Source organism: Meleagris gallopavo, chromosome 4 (assembly GCF_905368555.1).
Source record: "Meleagris gallopavo chromosome 4, MGAL_WU_HG_1.1, whole genome shotgun sequence".
In the NCBI taxonomy this organism is placed as follows: Eukaryota; Metazoa; Chordata; class Aves; order Galliformes; family Phasianidae; genus Meleagris; species Meleagris gallopavo.
Window position 1 is genome coordinate 29,088,930 of NC_139407.1, and position 18,338 is coordinate 29,107,267.

The window sequence follows — 18,338 nt, forward strand, 5'->3', positions numbered from 1 at the left end:
CCCTGCAAGTAAGGACATGATGTTGCAGCTGGCAGCCTGAGTTTATTTGCTTTGGCACATGTTCCCCCCAAAAAGGAGGCTTCTTTTCTCTGCCCAGTAGCTATTAACTTTTAAGCACTGTTTATGGCAAGAATTCCTACCCTAGGAAAAGGGCTACTGCTTTCTGTGGCAAAAGCAGAACAAATCTCATGCTGAGGTCACTTTTTACCCAGGTTTCTTTTACCCATTGTTAGTGCTCCCAAAATGGCCTGTAATGCAGGAGAGGTCCACTGGGCTATGAACCTAATGGGCCACAAGTTTCAAGCTTCAGCTTCCTATCCACTCAAGCATATGCTATTTTGAAAGCTTGTGCTCCTGAAATCTATGTACCTCTTGGCTGTTCACCTTCTGATTTCCCATTTAAGGCTGCAGGTATCTGTGCCTGCACCACTGGAGGCGGTCCTGGTGGCCTGGTAACTCATCCAGGGCATTGCCCATGTCCCTGCCCCTCCTCACCCTGAGACTGCTCATGACCTTTCCTCTTTTTGCCCCAGCTCTCATTCAGCTCTTTGTGATGGAAACCCAACGAGACACAGAATTCCTCTATCCCTTCAGCTCCAACACAGCCCCTGCTGCAGGCAGCAGCCATTGGAGTGTGCTGCCCTGGACTGTGTTAAAGGACACTAAGAATGGTTCACACGGCCCTTTCCACCAACCTGTGGGCAAGGGAGTGGTTCAGCAACCTGCCTTGAGTCCAAAGGAGTCATAGCATTGTCTTGCTGCTGGCCTGCAAGGTACTACATAGCAATGCACTTCTTCTTCTCTACTCAATTCTGTAGAAAAACAAACAAAAGTAATTAGGCATAAAGCAGAACTCAGCATAAAATAGCACATTTTCAACCTGGTAGGTTTTACCCATTTTTTGCCACAACACAAGAAGCTAGTTGAAGATGAGGATGCAGGTTTAAGGGAAAATGGTTTCTCCCACTGGCAATCCATTTACATAATTTCTATTATATTTCACCTAATTTTGTCCCTTTCTGAAGAGTGAAAATGCAAACTGGTGGTACAAAGGCCAGGGCCTCCTCCATTGAACCAGTCTGAAATAATTAACTCAAGCAGCAAAGGCAAAGAAGCAGAAAAGTACCCAAACCTACCACCTCTATGCCACGCTCTCAGGGCATCTCATGACAGCCCAGAGTTAGGACTGGGTACAACTCCTGCTTTACCATAAAATTCACATACATTTATCTATAAGACTTTAAGCCAGAACATGGCCCCTTTAATTAAAAACATTTTTTTTGTAGCCATTAATACATAGCAGTGTGTAATCAATGAATATACGGATGTTATAATTTAGAAATATACAGGAAAGTTAGGCTAAATAGGTTATCACGCTAAAGAAGAATGGATGGAAAGCTTACCCTTGTCCTGGGCTCACTGAGAAGACTCCAAGAGGAGCAAGCTCCAAAAGACCCTTCTCTAGTGGTAGTCAGCTCTTAAACGGGGTCTAGGAGAGGTAAAGCAAGGCTCCACCCCTTCCAGTAGCACAGGAGAATTGCCTTCACCTGTGCTTCCAGGACTGACTCATTGCTCACCTCAGGTGGTCAATCAGAGGTTCAGGCCATGATCAACAGCTCCCATACAGGCAGACAGAAGCGACGAGTTCCGTAATAAAGTTTATTTAATCAGAACTATGCTTAGGAAAATACACTTGAAAGGGTTAATATAATGCAATTTAGTTTAATTTTACACTACATTTTGAACAAAAGACTTAAAACATACTTTAAGTGAAAACAGGATGTATGATCTGGCTTGTTTTACATTAAAAACGTAGAAAAGGCCATCATGCACTACAGTAGAGAACATGAAAAAAAAAAAAATTACCTTTGGTTTTATTCAGAGAATACAAGTATTGCACTGTAAAAGCATCAAACATGGTGCAACCAAATGTCATAAACACAACTCCATGCCAGCTTACAAAAGTTAACTAGGATAGTTTTAGAGGGAGGAAACGTATGTACACATGAAACAATTCCATTAGCTATCTGGATTCTGTTAATATGCATGCCATGTATCTACACAACTGCCATTCAAGAAACCTCTTGAATTTGGTTAATACTTTTCAGCTATATTAAATCTGTTGAAATCAGTGACGCTACCACATCTTAACTGGCCTGGCAGATGTTAAACGTTCTTCTTTTGTCAATGAATGAAGGTCCAGCCTAAATCATCAAAACCTAGAAATAGTGACTACAGAATCACAGAATCATTGCGACTGGAAAAGACAACTAAAACGATCTAATCCAGCCGTGATTACACTATAATGGATTACGACTGCCTAACTATCCACTTCTGGATCTTTTCTCAAGGCAGCTACTTTGAGTGGATAGATCCACAGAGATGAAAACCTCAAATGCCATGTTGCTCAACCAAGGACTGGCAGTGTAGAGCTGTCGTTGTGCTAAAAACTCCTCAACCCATGTATCTGAGGTTGAACACTCCTACAGTTCTTAGGCTACTATTGGCAAAACCGACACAAAATAATTTAAGAATATTGAGAAGGACAAAGAAGTCATTGTTTAGAGGGAGATACATCGTAGTAAAAGCATCATTTCTGGTGGCTTACCTAATCGGCATTCTCCAATACAAATATTCAATTTTAGCAATTTCTAACATCTTAGGTACATACGATGCAGTACGTCTTTGCTGCTTTAACATAACATACTCCCAAATCTTGGACGTAAGCCAGCAGAGAATTCCAACACTGTAACACACCAACAGTATTTCAGGACATTGCTGGTAAAGGTCTTGAAGAGACCTGTCTTCTTAATGTTTCTGTAGTCTATTTTCAGCTCCTAATCTTGAGATAGGAAACACTGCTTAACAGGAACACTGCTGTCTTCACAGAGTTCTTGTTAGATCAAGCATTAAAACTTGACCACTTCCCAGAAATCTGCAGTGCAGTACCTCAGAAAAACACACCCTTGTTTTTATCTCATCAAAAGACATTTTAAGTCAGTGTACACCACATTTTCCATTTTAAAAACATAATTATCAGGCCAGTCCACAAGTTTATCTGAACATAGCTGAAGTCCTTGAAGTCTCTCACAAGATGGCAAAGGCTCTTTGCAAGGATATAAGGGGAGCTACAATATCTCTGCACAGTACTGGAATTTCCAGCATCTGCTCATGTTACTCACAAACGTTGGCAACATTTACATATAAAAGAAACACCATTAAAAAAAAAAAAAAAAGAAATACATCTAAGACTATTACAACCAGTTGTTTAGGAAAACAACTCAACTAAGTTTCTTAACATTTAGCATAAATATAGTTGCAACTTGATCTTCAGTTGCCAATGATTGTCACAGCCAAGGTAAGGATTGAATGCTATCTAAGCAAACAAAAACTCACTATACAATTTATTTCTTCCATGAGGGATGCCCTCCCTCTCAAATCTTTGGCCTCCTATTACCAATCTCTCCCAAAAGGAGAAGCAATGTAGTTTTGTTCTCTATTCATTCAAGGCTAGCTTGGGGGCTGAGGGAAGGGGAGAAGATGACATGTGGACAGGGAGAAAAAAAAACAAAGTTTGCTCCAGAAATTTACATTCACAGAACCAATTCACAGAACGCACACTGTGAGTACCTAAAACACACTGAACTAGCTCCTCAGCTCCACTCTGCAAACAACACCTGCCTCCAAAGTTGCTTCTGCAGAGTTGATGAGAAGCCACCCCTAATTGCTGCACCTGAGAAGGACCTAAAGACAGTCTTTTGCAGCACAGATGGGTCTGGAGGCTTTTGCTTTTTCCCTGCTCATTTGGATTGCGTTCACATTTTGCCACTAGCAGGCACGCAATCTCTCTCACATTTGTGTGTGCCAGAAGAAAATCCGTTTAGAATTAAAAACTCCTGGTATGATATTTCTTGTATATAAACCTGAGATCGTAACCTGATCACTTATGTGACCGATTCTCTCTCTGTGAGGAAGCAGGATGATTCTATTAAATGAAACTTGAATGAATAAGGAACAGGAATTCCTACAGCCTTTAATGCCAGGTTTGTTGCTTACCAGTTAGTTTGTCTTTGTTGTTCAGTGTGTGAGATGTACAGTTCATCAAAATCTAACATCTATGGTAATTTTTTTTTTTTTTAAGCTTTTAAGCTTGACTGCTGTCCATCATAGAAATTAAAATAGAGGAAAAAAAAAAATCAAGCAACACCTGGACTTGTATAATTTTCAGACCATTTTCACTGACAGTGATTACTTTCCTGTCTGGTGATCCCAAACTATAAATTACAATTTATTACTCTGTATATGTACTAAAAATATCAGAAGTGGCATTTCTATGGAAAAAAAAAAAAACTATAAGATAGTGTTTTGGAACTGTGTTGATATCCTTTTGTTCAAGAACTATATAAAATTTTAAAGCTACTCAAAAATACACAGCCAAACAGCTCATAGTTCTACGCAAAACTAGCAATACCCTATGAAAAGAAGAAAAATCTGCAGCAAAGAGCATCACAGAAAACTGGCCCATGGTAAGCAACGAATCTGAATGGTTCAAAGTAAGAAAAGCTTACACAAATGAAACCAACATGCATATATAAAGTGTACATGTACTGCACAAGCGCTATTCCTAAAGGATTTATCTGCATAGGTATAAACAAAACAATGTGCAACATTTTAAGCCTTTAAAGCAACAACAACAAAAAAGCAAAAACTTAAAAATAACAAACTTGCTCCCCCCCACAGAGTCAATGACACATAACAGTTAATAAGATATTAATCAAGACAGAGGTTCTCCAAACAAAAGTTGGAAGGACTAACCCCAAATTTTGGCTCACTGTTCATACTAAGGGGGATCTGAAATGTATGTTCACAATTATAATTACCTTAAACAGTTACGTTCATCGCTAGCCAACTTCGATTTGTCTTACAAAGTGCTCTTTTATGAGATAGAAGCTATCTTCCTGGTAGAAAAAGCATTGAGTAGTTTTTACCACTTTGAACATCAAGGTACGTTAAGCAGAACTAAAACAAAAGCGGAAGAGAGGGGAAAGAGGAGTTGGCTGCTAAAAGAAAAAGCAACTGCCAGTGCCTCTATAAACATCCAACTTGTGTATGGTAGCTACAAGCCTTGTTCCTAAAGCTCAACTTATAAAACAAATGCATCAGCTAACAAACTATAAACAGACAGAACTTACAGGACACAGCCTCATACACCCTACCTACTTCTTTAATGAAGAGATCCAATATTTAAAGAGGTCATTACATGAAAAGTTGTCCAAAATATTTTCAGCTTAAAAAAAAAAAAAATCCCAACGCAGACACTAAAGAAAACCATGCTTTAAAAAAAAAAAAAAATCTACAGTATCTGTACATAAGCTGTATAAGATCTTACAAAAGATACACGTGCCCCCAGACCACAGCTATTTCTACTCCTGCCCTTTTGTTGCCTTCTCAAGATAATACACATTGACCAAGTGGCGATTGAGGTGCTTGCTGTATTCACCCTCCTTTTTAAATGAGCGGTCACAAAAAATGCATACATAGTTCTCCCTGACTGCTGTGCTACTGGCAGCTCCTTGTGATGCCTTCGGACTGGTTTCCTCTTGTACAGAGCGAGCACCGTTTAACCCCGAATCATCACTGCCTTCTGATATGTTGTCGCTTATGTCGCTGCCTTCATGGCTGTGGATGCCTTCATCCTCATCCATTTCCTGAGATTCGTTCACTGCTGCATTATCCAGAGGTGATAAGGCCAGAGCTACTCCAGGGCTCTGCATACACCCTTCTGGGGGCACAGGCACTGCCACAGCATCTGCTGGTGGCTCTGTCTCTAGGATGCGTGTCTTAGTCAGGTCTATTGGGTCTGGGTTACTCACAGTTTCTGCCAAGCAGATTTCCTCTGGCTCCTTCCTGGGCTCCAGATCTGGTAGTACATCCACGGGTCCATCCAGACTTTGTTCAGAAGACACTGCATGAGAAGATTCTTCTGAGTCTTCTCCCGTGTCCATCTTTCTCTCTTCTTTTTCACAGATAGTGTCTTTGCTCTCCACTGCTGCAGCAGGCATTTCTTGATCCTTCAGCTCAGCCTCTGTGTCCGCAACCTGAGCTGACAGACAAAGCTGTTTTGGCTCTTGTACGCAGCTTCCTTTGGCACTGATGTTCTCCCCCTTGCAAGTATGACCAACATTACTGTCTAACGGTGCTGGACCAGCAGGATCTTCCTCCTTCTCCTGGTCGCTGCTCGGACTGTCGAGTTTCACACATCTGTCTTCTTCCGTAAGATGAGACTTGTCCGCCACCTCCTCTTCTTCCATCTTCTCCTCATCAAGTCTATTGCTTTTCTTACTGTGCTTACTTTTCAGAGCTTTCTTTTTTCTGCTTTTCTTAAGGCAGGAATTTTGCTTTTTAGGTTCTGCCTCTGGTACATCATCACTTTTCTGAGCTTCCTGACAGTCTCTGGGCTTAGTTTCCACTTTTTTTTTCTTTTTTGTCATTATGATGGTATCATTCGCAGGCTCTTGCTTTGAGAAAGTTATTTCTGCCTCTGCCTTTCTTTTGACCTTCTTTGTTTTACACTGTTTCTCAGTATTTTTCTCAGTTTTAATATCTACCTCCTTGTTTTCTGAAGTCGATTTCCGACTTCTGGTCGTCACTTGGCGTGCAGGAGCATTGTTCGTTGGCTTCTTTTCCTTTGCTAAGTTCTCTTTTTTCTCCACTTTCACAGTTTTCTCAGTTTTCTTTGTGGGCGAATCCCCTTTTGTTTGCTCCTTCTCCACTTTGTCACTGATGCTCTCAGAAAAGTCAGCTTCGCTCTTTTTAGTCCGTAGCTTCACCTTTGAAACATCCATGGTGATGTCCGAACAATCGGGATGCCTGGATTTGATGTGATACTGCAGGTTACACTTCTTAGATGCCGCGTAGTCACAAACAGGACAAAGAAACTGGCGCGGATTGACGTGGAGCTCAACGTGCTTTTTGAAATTGCTGCGATCGGCTGTTTTGTAGTCACAGTGTGGGCAAGTCAGAGGCTTCGGCCCATTGTGAACTTGCCTTGCATGACGAGTTACTTCATGCTGGTTTGAGGCCACGTAACTGCACTGATCACATTTGAATGGCTTCTCACCTAAAGAAGGAAGGGTGGAAGGGAATTGTGGTGATTATTAAGCACAGGGTTGGGAAGGAAATCACTTTGCACTAAGACAAGCACAGAAATATGAAACTCAAAAAGAAAATTATATATATTTATATATCCATGCGTCTCTTAAATTAAATACAATCAACATAAGAAATCCACAAATCACAAACACATTCACAAGACACCAAAAACAATATACAAAAAAGAAAAAAAAAGAGAAGGGGCAAGGACTGGGAGGAAGGGGATCCACAACCAAACAAGCAGTAACAAAGTCACAAGTTCTGGCTATGCATACATACCCGCAGAGATCTCTCTATAGTACTATTAGCAAATGGAATCCATACCCAACTGGTCCATTGAATGCATTGTAGAAAAACGGAAATGTAACATTTGATGAATAGAAGTTTCACACAAACGTTTCAAATAAGTCCAACTTTACACAAATTTAGCATACTTCATTCATGTTTGCATTGAAAAGGAAGTAAGGGAAAATGAGCTAGCAAAAGACTAAGCACGTGAAAAATATGCCACTTCAGTGATTTCTGCCATTCTTAAGTTCAGTTCAGTGGAGTTCATCACTGTCTCATTTATGTCACATTTATGGGTTGGCTGCAGGCTACTGTTGGCAAGAAATACGTAGGCGGTCTGAAGACATCGTGTTGCTACTACTGAAAGCTGCATTTTTTAAACGACTCCTGCATGCACAAGTGTTTCTGAAATGCGAGGTTTAGTGCACACTGGTGCAGCAGAATCAGCTTTCCATTTACACTCCAAAGCAAAGAGGAAAAACATTTTTGGCACAATAACCCAAGTCCAAAAATACTTTGCGAACTTTTTTGTCTATACAAATTCAGCTGAGGGGTGCTACTTAGATCTAAACTAGCATTTAAAAATTTACCTCCAAAACTAATGCATGCCACTTCCTAGGTGTATTGAAAAGTCATTCCAGATCCTTTTTTGTCCATGGTTGTGCTGCCTCTCTGGCAAGAAGGTGGGTGATGCCTGCTTAGGAGTCTAGAAAATTTCATTTCGCTTGCAGCATCTCTTTATTACTTAATGAAGGATTATTTTAACTTCAGCTGTTAATAAAACACCAGGGCACTGCGGATCATTAAAGAGGTTAAGATCGGAGGCAGCCTGAGCTGTAGCAACCACGCTCTGGTCAAGTTCACTATTTTGAGGAACATAGGCTTGGCAAAGAGAAGAGTCAGAATCCTGAACTTCAGGAGTGCAAACTTCAGGCTGTTTAAGGAATTGTTAGATTATATCCCCTGATCTACTAGGAAACTGTCCTTAGGGACAGACCAATTGAACAGAGCTGGCAGCACTTTAAGAACATCCTTCTGAGAGGATAAGAGCTCTCCATCCCCCAGCTTAAGAGATCAAGCAGAGGAGGCAGGAAACCAGCATGGCCGAGCAAGGCCTGCTAGTCAGGCTGAGGGATGAGAAGGAAAAGTACGCACAGTGGAAGCAGGGATGGGTGCCCTAAGAAGAATACAGAAATGCCATTTGGACATATAGAAATGGGATCACAAAAGCAGGAAAGCCAAGGCGCAGATGGGACAGAACTTGTCAGAGGATGTGAAAAATAACAAAAATGGTTTATTTTGATACATTGGGCAGAAAAGACAGGCAAAGGAGAGTGTACTCCCTCTGATAAATGAGAAGGGAGAACTGGCTTCAGCAGACATGGAGAAGACTGAGGTACTCAACGAGTTTTTTGCCTCAGTCTTCACTGGCAGTCAGGCTTTCTACACTTCTCATGTCCCTGAACCTCTAGATGGAGGTAAGAGGAAGCAAAATCTCTGCAAGTGTAAAAGCAGACTAAGTCTGAGACCACTTCATGAGGCTGAATCTGTACAAATCTATGGGGCCAGATGACGTACATCCCTTGGTTCTCAAGGAACTGGCTGATATGGTTGCCAAACCACTCTCCATCATGTATAAAAAGTCACAGCTCTCAGGCAAAGTCCCAGTGATTGGAAAAAAGAAAAACAACACTCCCATTTTTAAGAAAGGGAGAAAGGAAGACTAGAGTAACTACAAGCCAGTGAGCCCCACTTTTGTGCACAGGAAGATCATTCTGATCCTCCTGAAAGAGACGTTAAGGCACATGAGACATGAGCAGGTGATCCAAGACAGCCCACACAGCTTCACCAGGGGCAGATTGTGCCTAACCAATCTGGCGACCTTTTGTGATGGTCTGACAGAGTCCGTGGACAAAGGAAGGCCAACTGATATAGTCTACCTGGACCTGTGCAAGTCCTTTGATGTGGTCCTGCACCACATCACTATCTCTAAATTTGAGAGATATGGATTTAAAGACTGGACTATTAGATGGATAATAATTGGTTGGATGGTCAGAGTCAGAGGGTTGTGGTAAACGGCTCGATGTCCAGGTGGAGGTTGGACATGACTAGTGTCCCCTAGGATAGGTCCATCCAGATAGACAAGTACAGACTTGAAAAGTGGGCCCACAATAACCTAATGAGGGTTCAACAAGGCCAAGTACTTGGGTCAGGGAAATCCCACGTATGTGTACAGACTGGGAGAAGAATTTATTTGAGAAGAATCCTGCCCAGAAAGATTTGGGGGTACTGATGAATGAACATGAGCTAGCAGTGTGCGCTTGCAGCCCAGAAAGCCAACTATATCCTGAGGTGCATCAAGAGGGGTGGCCAGCAGGATGAGGGATGGGATTGTCCTCCTCTGTTCTCATGAGGCCTCACCTGCAGCCCCGCATCCAGGCCTGGGGCCCCCAGCACAAGAAATTTGTGGGCAGGTTCAGAGGAGGGCCACAGAGATGCTCAGAGAGCTGGAGCACCTCTCCAAACAAAGGCTGAGGGAGCTGAGCTTGTTCAGTCTGGAGAAGAGGAGACTGCAGAAACCTAATTGCAGTCTTCCAGTACTCAAAGGGAGCTCATAAGCAAGAGGAGAACTGACTTTTTACACGGTCTGACAGTGACATTTCAACTAAGAGAGGGGCAATTTAGGTCTGATGTTAGGAAAAAATTCTTTACTCTGAGAGCAGCAAGGCCCTGGCACATGCTGCCCAGGGAAGCTGTGGACGCCCCATTCCTGGAGGCATTCAAGGTCAAGTTGCATGGGGCCCTGGGCAGCCTAATCTAGTCAAGGGCAGCCCTGCACATTGCAGGGAGTTGGAACTACATCATGCTTAATGTCCCTTCCAACCTAAGCCATTCTATGATCATATGACAGCAAGAGTCCCATGCGCAATCCCACTTCTGTCAGCACAGTTCACGCCCTCCTTCCCAGACCTTGAAGTCAATGACCACAGGCAAATCCCACTGTTCACCTCCTTCCAATTTGCACAGATAAGAGAAGAAAAAGATTATGAAAAAATTTCCAGGCACAGTGCTGACCAAACCATTTACAAATTCATATTTAGCACAGATGTGCAGTCAAAAATGTTTTTTGTTTCTGAAAGCAGAATGTTTCAATTGAAAAAGTCTCAAACTAAAATAATAGCAGGTCCTTTTAAAGCTGCCTATTTTTAATGGGTCCAAACCCTCATCACAAAACAATTAAAACTGCCTTCTTGTCTCAGCTATTGTTCAGGATGCTTTCATTACGGTTTCATAGGATTAGAACTTCACCTAGGTCTGATCAATTCATATATTAGCAAACCAAGAGCATGAGCTGAGATCCATGTAAGGATCCACCCCCATTAAGGGTCACAAAGCACAGCTGTGCTTGTGTCTAGCATTATTATGGGAGTAAAAGCTCATAAGAATGCCATTATTTAATTTAAAAATAAGACCAACAGGAGATAAAGAGCAATGGAAAGAAGGGAGTTTTTAACATCACAGCTTTATGACCAATTACAGAATATAAAGGCTAGTGAAAATTGCTAATTTGGCTTTTAGTACCACAAGATCGAATCACTAAGTTTGTTTATTCCTCCTCAGTGCCTCCTTGCCAGAATCAGGCACTACTTTGTATCCTTCTGTAACACTAAGCAAAATATAAGTTCCTCAGATGTTCATTTATCATCCTGCTGGATGAAATGAAACCACAGACATCACAAGGGGAGATTCTCGGAGGTTCATACCTTTTTCAGCTTACTTGATTTGAACTGATCTGTGACAGCAGACAGAAAACAAAAGCCTGATCATATATTATCACAATGTTGGATTTACTGCAAAACTACTACAGCGGTCCTACAAATCTCAGAATACATCCTGGATAGCGAAGAAAAAGCAGACATACTCTCCCCTGTCATTGCTTTTATTAATGACATATTTCTTTAGCAGGTAGGAACAACCTTAGCTGTTAAAAAAGAGAAAGGCAGCTAAAGCTCAGGTCACGCTAGATGAGATGACAACTTCATGTCACACAGAACCACCCCCTTTTCTGAGTCATGCTGCTGCTGCTTACCAACCTGAATGGGTGCGCATGTGCCTGGTTAAATGTGTCTTCTGAGAGCTGGAATAGGGACACATAGCACACTGATAGGGTCGCTCTCCTGCAAAAAACAAAATAAAACACCAAATTAATTACTGAAACACACATGACTCCCATCCTTGGTTCCTGAGCCATACCCACCAGGCCGTCACTGAACCCCAAGCTGTATCTGAAAACATATTCTCTCTCAGAACAGGGCCATGGTGAGAAGCATATGCCTCAGGTGAACCAGTATGAATCACGTTCAGAGTAGCAAAGGGACAGAATATGAAAGGCACAACCCCACATCCACCTGAAGTCAAACGGCTCTTCGGCAAAAGGTGACTGGAACTGCTACCCCTATAGAAATCCTAAGCTACTAGAGCTCATTTTCCTACATACTTTCTGCCAGCACTGTGACGACCCAAGAAGCCAGGTTTTTGCTTCCCCTCACCTCTATGTTTAAGCCTGGGATGTGGAAAACCGCAACACCTGGCTCAGTGAAACTGTGCTACCAGCAATAGCTTAAGAATAGCAGCAACATTTTGAAGACTCTCAAACCTGCAGTTCCCTTCACCTGCAGTCATTGTTTCTGGAGAACTAATGGAAATTAACCTGCCACAAATTTTGTCTTCACAAGAGACAGTTTGTGTAAGCATCAGTAATTTCTTTTCAAGCAAAGGCAAGCCCAAAGAAAGGGCGGTCAATTTTAGAATCTGGGAGGAAGATGCAGATAAAAGCACTAGGTTTTGGTTTGTTTGGTTGGTTTTTGCCTCAAACTTCTAATGCATCTGGGAGATAGAGAATGCCTCGTCCCCGCTGCAAGCTGGAACAACACGTTCTACTTCGGAGCAGGGACGTAGTGAAGTTTGGAAGGGAAAAGCAAATCCTCACTTGCTATTTATTCCAGACTAGATCAGAAGTATATCACTGCGTTTTCCTGCACTAGACAAAGCACACAGCCAACGCGCTCTTCACCGAGACTCATCCGTATACAGCCTGTGGACAATTCTACCTGCAGCGGCAGAGACCTCCAGCTGCCTGGAGGAGAGACCTTTGTAATGCACGCAAATCGCCTATTTCTTCCTGCCATCACATCGTTCAGATTAGCACTCTTGATTAGATCAGCGCTTAAATGTAAAAATCACCCTAACAACCAGAGCCTGCCCCCTCCTTTCCAGTTCAGATTAAGTCATGTCCCAGGGAGGGGTAGGGCTTTGTCATAAAGAAACGGCTGTTTTTTTCAGTGACTACAAATCGTGGCCAAAGGTCCTGGAATACACAGTCGTGTGCTATTCCCAGTACCTCACATTTCACATCTTACAACTTATCTGTAACTTCAACAACGTGGCAAAGACGTTATATTTTCTATAGAACACATGAGCAAAATATACTAGATGAACGTGATGAATGTAACTATTATAAGATGTATGCTATCACCACTTGAAAATTAAACACGTGGCTACATTGTGTAAGGGCTGCTTTACAGAGCTATTTGCCAAAGGACTTACTGTCATTTTGCAAGCTCATTACGTGCAAACAAGCCACCAAAAAAAGCCTCTCCAGAAGACACTCAGAGAAAAAGGTCTGGGATTTGTGGGAGTTCTCAGTAAGTCAATTTAACTCACCACCCCCAGAAAACAAACTTGGGAAACAAGAAAGGAGCATTTTACTGCCATTTTAGTGAGTAGCATCAACAAGTCCCAGATAGAGGGGAGAAAAACCACTTTCCTGCAGCAGCAGAGCAGAGTCGGTGTTCAGACAACCGATTCAAATGCACTAAAAGATATTTATCTGCAAAGAGGCTTCTTCCCACACAGAGTAAGTCAGGTGCAACAATCAGGAACATCAAGTTAAAAACAACTCCAGCTTCCTTATCTCCACAACCTGAATTCATCATCTGTCTCCTTTCCAATAGGTATTTTTATTATGTTTTCTCCTTTAAAACTATAACACAAAGACACTCGTATTATTTAGACAGTTTTCATTACAGTCAGTGCTGTTATGTTAACAGTCTGCAATGCGATCAATTACACAGTAGTGCCAGCAGAAGTGCTGAGGCTGGTGGATCAGCATACTTGCCAGTAGCTCATTCTTTCTTCTTTAGCTTCCTCTTTAGCTTTAAACACTCGGGGACAAAACCTATATTATTGGAAACGAGGCACGTTCCAAAACGAATCCACATATTTGAGAGCTTTTTAATCAAGAAAGAATCGGCTGGAAGATCCCTATTTGCCAGCTGCTAAGACGACCGAGCAGAGAAAGCAAGCACCAGAGCAAACCAAAAAGTGCTGAAATCATCATTCAGCTCAGCTTAGTTGAAACAATGAGAAGACATGACAAACCAAAGAACCAAAAACCTAATTTAAAGGAGAAAAGAGGAACGGGATAACATCTACATAGTTTTACTTGCCTTTTTTGTTGTTGTTGTTTTTAAATATCATTAAGTAATACACCAGTCTTGAGTGTACTCATCAGCTCAGAGCTTAGCAACTGCCAATGCAAAGAGCTCTGCCCTCTGCCAGGGCTGTGACACTGGGAAGCGAGTCCTACAGTGAATGATCATCTCAGATTGCCACTCTCAGAGCTTGTGAAGAGTTTGAATAGTGTTCCCTCAAACTTGCTCCAAGTGAGTTTCTGCAAAGCTCTCTGAGAGCTTTCTGAGGTCAGAGTTCAGCACTCAACATCAGGCTAACAGGAGAATGGGAAGCCAAGACAGATGTAAGGCACCGCGGCATGGACTCATGCTTGGCCATGAATTCCTGGGAGGGTTTGTTTAGCTTTCTCCTGCTCTTTCTTCATTTCTGCCTGCTTTCTTTCTCACCACTTCCCACAATACATACAAGGAAAAACCATTTGCCCAGCATCTCTTACAAGAACCTGCATACAGGTTGAGTCAAGAGCAATTTTAAACAATGCTATCCTCTAAACAACACCACATGGCTACTGTTAAGGAGCATTAACACACTGAAAACCAGAGCATATCCTCCAGATCCATCACAGCAGACACCAGAACATGGCACTTCTGACCTGTGTCAGCAGAGTGGATGTCAGCAGTGGGAAGCAACCTCTAAGGAGAACTCGTTCCTTCCAAGGAGGAACCTCAGCATAGTATTTCCCAACTAGCTGCAGCTCACAGAGATGCTGCGCAACCCAAAGTTCTGTTGGCACATGGGCTCATCTGGTATAAACCAGAGCAGAAAGGAGCCCCACGCTTCTCAAGATTGCAAACTGGTGGATGGGAGAAGAGGGCAGGAAATCGGGACGGAATCTCTCCCAGGGGCTCCCTACAGGCCAACAAATGTAGTATGGACTCCTGCTGTGAAGCGGCTACACCAGGATTCCACATTGCATACCTTGACAACCATCACATGCCCACTTTTGTCATGCTCTCTTAAAAAAAAAAAAAGTTTCAAGTCCCTAAACAAGATGTTCTTTTCTCAGGCCCCTGAAATGAGAGATTTTCTCCATCCTCTAGAGCTTGCAGACTGGAGCTCAAAGCAAACTCATGATACAACCTCACAGCACTACATACAACAGCAGTGGGCCTTATCAGGGTGGAACAAACTCTGCAAACAGAAAAATCATCTTTCGCTTCATTCATTCAGTTTCCCTCTACCGTTACTATACTTAATTCAAAAGAAACTAAAGACTTACCCGTGTGAGTTCTAATATGCTGAATATAGTTGTTTTTCCTGTCTGAAAAATAGGAGCACTGCGAGCAGGTGTATACTTTCCTGGGAAAATGGTTTCTCAGGTGTTTCTTCCAGTGATACTCACTGACGGTGGTGTAAGTGCATATGGTACACTTATACACTCTCTCGTTTTCTCCCGCTTTGTTGTGGTGCTTCAGGTGAGCCAGGTAGTGATCATATCTGTTAGTGTTATAGCCACAGCGATCACAGCGGATCGGACCCTTGGAGAAGTCCACCTCTTCTGTGCTGTAGGAATCGGACTCCTTGATCTGCACTTGTTTCTCTGCATTTTCTTCCACGAAAAACTTCTTAGCACTGTGAACTCTGATGTGGTGCACAAATTCCTCTTCTGACTCAGCCTCGTAATGGCAGGGCTTGCAGCGGAACGGTTTGTTCTTGAGGCTCTTACACTTGTCCTCGGAGCTTTCCGGAGTGCCCGGAGCTTCCAACGGGACGTCTTTGTCCGTGCTGGGAGTCTCTGGTGGAGGACAAGCGTCCGGGCCTTGGGTTTCCACACCGGGTGCTTCCAGAGAGCTCAATTCCACGTTTTCCGAGGCGCCACAGTCGCTCTCTGCAGCACGGCTATCCTCCACGCCCTCCGCATCGCTGTCTGAGAAGTTGCTGTCGCCCACCGTGGTCAGCTCGGCCATCTGCCTCTCCTCTCCCACCAGGTAATCGCAGCAGTTGCCATTCACCTCTCCCGTCAGGGCCACGTTGGCCAACATGATCAGCTGTGGGGCCGCCAACTCGGCTTTGGAAAGGTCGTGCAAGTCATACATGTCGTTGGACAACGCCATGCCAATGTTGGCGCCGCCGGGAAAGAGGCCGTTCCCACCGGACTGTCCCAGCACTTGAGTCGCCATAGCAGCGGTTCTGTCGAGAGGGGAAAAAAAGCACACCTGTGAGCAGCCTCGCTGCGGGAAGGCCTCCTCTTGGCAACACCGCCCGCGGAGGAAGCGCGGCCCGAGCGCGGCTCCGGGCCGAGCCCCGCCATGGCGGCCGGGGGAGCCGCGGCCTCCGACGAAACGCCGCCGGCCCCGCGCGGCCCGACCCGGCCCGCATCCGCCCCGGGAGGCGGCCGGGGGAGCCGGGCCGTGCCCCCGCAGCCCTCCCTCCTCCCCTCCCTCCCTCGCAGCCAGGCATGCGGCCATTTTCTGCCTGCCCACACAAAGCGGCCCTCCCCGCCGCCGCCGCGGGGCCCGTCCGGGCACGGCCGCCCCGAGGGGACCGGGACGGAGGAGACGGCCCCGCTTCCCGCTCCCCGGCGCGGGGGCGGCTCCGCGTCTCCGGCAAGGTCACGGCGGCCGCTCCCGCCCGTCGCCCGGCGGCCGGAGGACGAGCGCCGCCCGGGGCCCTCCGTTCGGGCCCGCGGCGGCCCGGCCGAAACGTCTTCCGGCGGCGGAGCGCGGGCAACGGCCCCGCTGCGAGCGCGGCGCGGGCGGCCGACGCGGCCCCTTAGCCGTGGTGCTGATCCCCCCGCGGCCCGGCCGGGCCCGGCCCCCCCCCGCCGCGCGGCCGCCGATCAGCCCTGGACAGCGCCCGTCGCCCTGCCTGGCTCCCTCCCGCCTCCTCCGCCTCCTCCCCCGAGCCCGGGCTCGGGTCCCGCCGCACTCACCGGCGGCTCGAGGCCGGCCGGCCGCGGGGCTGCTGCGGGACGCGGAGCGGGGAGGCGGCGCTGCGGGCGGGAGGCGCCGCGCATTCCAGCACACAGCGCGCAGCGGCGGCACCGCCCCGCCCCGCCCGCCCCCACCGGCGCCGCCGGCCCCGCCCCGACACCGGCACCGCCCCGACACCGGCACCGCGCCCGGCCGCGGGGGGGCGCGGGGGCGGGGGAGGGCGGAAGCTCGGCGGGGCCGCCCTGCGCCTGGCCAGCCGGGCCTCCGTGCGGCTGGAGGGTGACCTGCGTGCGGCCCGTCGTCTGAGGGGAGCCGCTGGGCGACTCCGTCCGAGCGCTTCTCGTAGAAACGCAGCGTCTTAAAGGCTGAAAAAGACCTCTCAGATCATCCGGTCCAATTCCCAGCCCATCCTCGCCGTGCCCACTGAACACGTCCTTCGAAGTCACATCTCCACGGTTCTTGACCTTCCGGCTCTCCACAACTGTCCAAAAAGATGTGGTGTGGAAGGGGGCGGCCTCTTCTCCCGGGTAGCAGCAGTAGGATAAGAAGGGATGGCCTCAAGTTGCACCAGAGGAGGTTCAGGTTGGATATTAGGAAACATCTCTTCTCAGTGGTGATGCAGTGGCACAGGCTGCCCGGGGAGGTGGTGCAGTCACCGTCCCTGAGGGTGTTCGAGAACCGTGGAGATGTGGCACTGAGCGATGTCAGTGGGCATGGTGGAGATGGGTTGGGGTTGGGCTTGGACCGGATGATCTTAGATGTCTTTTCCAGCCTTCATGATTCTACGATTCAAGCAGCACTGCGTTTCATCTTCTCTCAGCAGAATGCAGAAGTGCAAGCTGATGAGACATTCCTTCTCCTCTTTGCACACAGTGCACATTTCTACTCTCCTAGCCAGTATACATACAGCATTTACACACTGTTATGCCTCAGTTTAAAATGTCTGCTTTAGCCACAACCCACTTCTGTGGATTGTTTTCCAGTGTTTGGTGAAGAACTGTAGCACTTTCTTCAGGAAAGTACAAAAATGGATATCGCTCATTAGCACTTACAGAAATGCCAGCTGTTCTTGCAAATCTTCTTGAATGGCCATACCTATACTTATGTGTGCCTGGTTCCTAAAGGCAAGCTCACCCTACCAACTTCCATCAGTGCCTGCCTGTTGTTCTCTTCACCCTAACCCCAAAGAAGCATGTGATGTAGTAAATGTTGTGGATTTACTTGAAGGAAATTACTCTGAAATCTTAAACTTGTGTCCTTCTGAGTGTCTTTCTCCAGCTTCCCGGCTTTCAAATGGTTTCTCTTGCTTTCATTTGGAATGTTTGGATGAAATTTACGCTGTTGTTAATACAGGCTGTGCCTGTCATCTCCTCTTTCAGCAGATTTAGTCTCTCTTTCTAGTGCGTTACTGCTATCTGTCCCTCTTCCTTATTCACCTATAGTTCTTTGGTCAATGCTCTCCTTATCAACACAAAAGATTTGTTCCCCGGT

At 45.5% G+C, this 18,338-nt stretch overlaps 1 protein-coding gene across 1 annotated transcript; it reads right to left on the bottom strand.

Moving 5' to 3' along the window:
* Positions 1-1,645: 1,645 nt before the first annotated feature.
* REST (RE1 silencing transcription factor) lies at positions 1,646-16,999 on the bottom strand. Its single transcript, XM_085222635.1, has 4 exons — positions 16,847-16,999; positions 15,194-16,104; positions 11,535-11,618; positions 1,646-7,120 (listed from the first exon to the last, which is right to left on the bottom strand). The coding sequence occupies exons 2-4, from the start codon at positions 16,092-16,094 to the stop codon at positions 5,424-5,426; spliced, it is 2,682 nt and encodes an 893-aa protein (XP_085078761.1). The 5' UTR covers positions 16,095-16,104; positions 16,847-16,999; the 3' UTR covers positions 1,646-5,423.
* Positions 17,000-18,338: the final 1,339 nt, after the last annotated feature.

Bases quoted from the DNA above. Each gene is read 5' to 3' on its own strand.
- REST (XM_085222635.1), bottom strand. From the start codon at position 16,094: ATGGCGACTCAAGTGCTGGGACAGTCCGGTGGGAACGGCCTCTTTCCC. The intron at 11,619-15,193 runs GTAAGTCTTTAG...TGTTTTTTGCAG, and splicing joins GCATATTAGAACTCACACGG to GAGAGCGACCCTATCAGTGT. The intron at 7,121-11,534 runs GTTGGTAAGCAG...TTCCTTCTTTAG, and splicing joins GCACATGCGCACCCATTCAG to GTGAGAAGCCATTCAAATGT.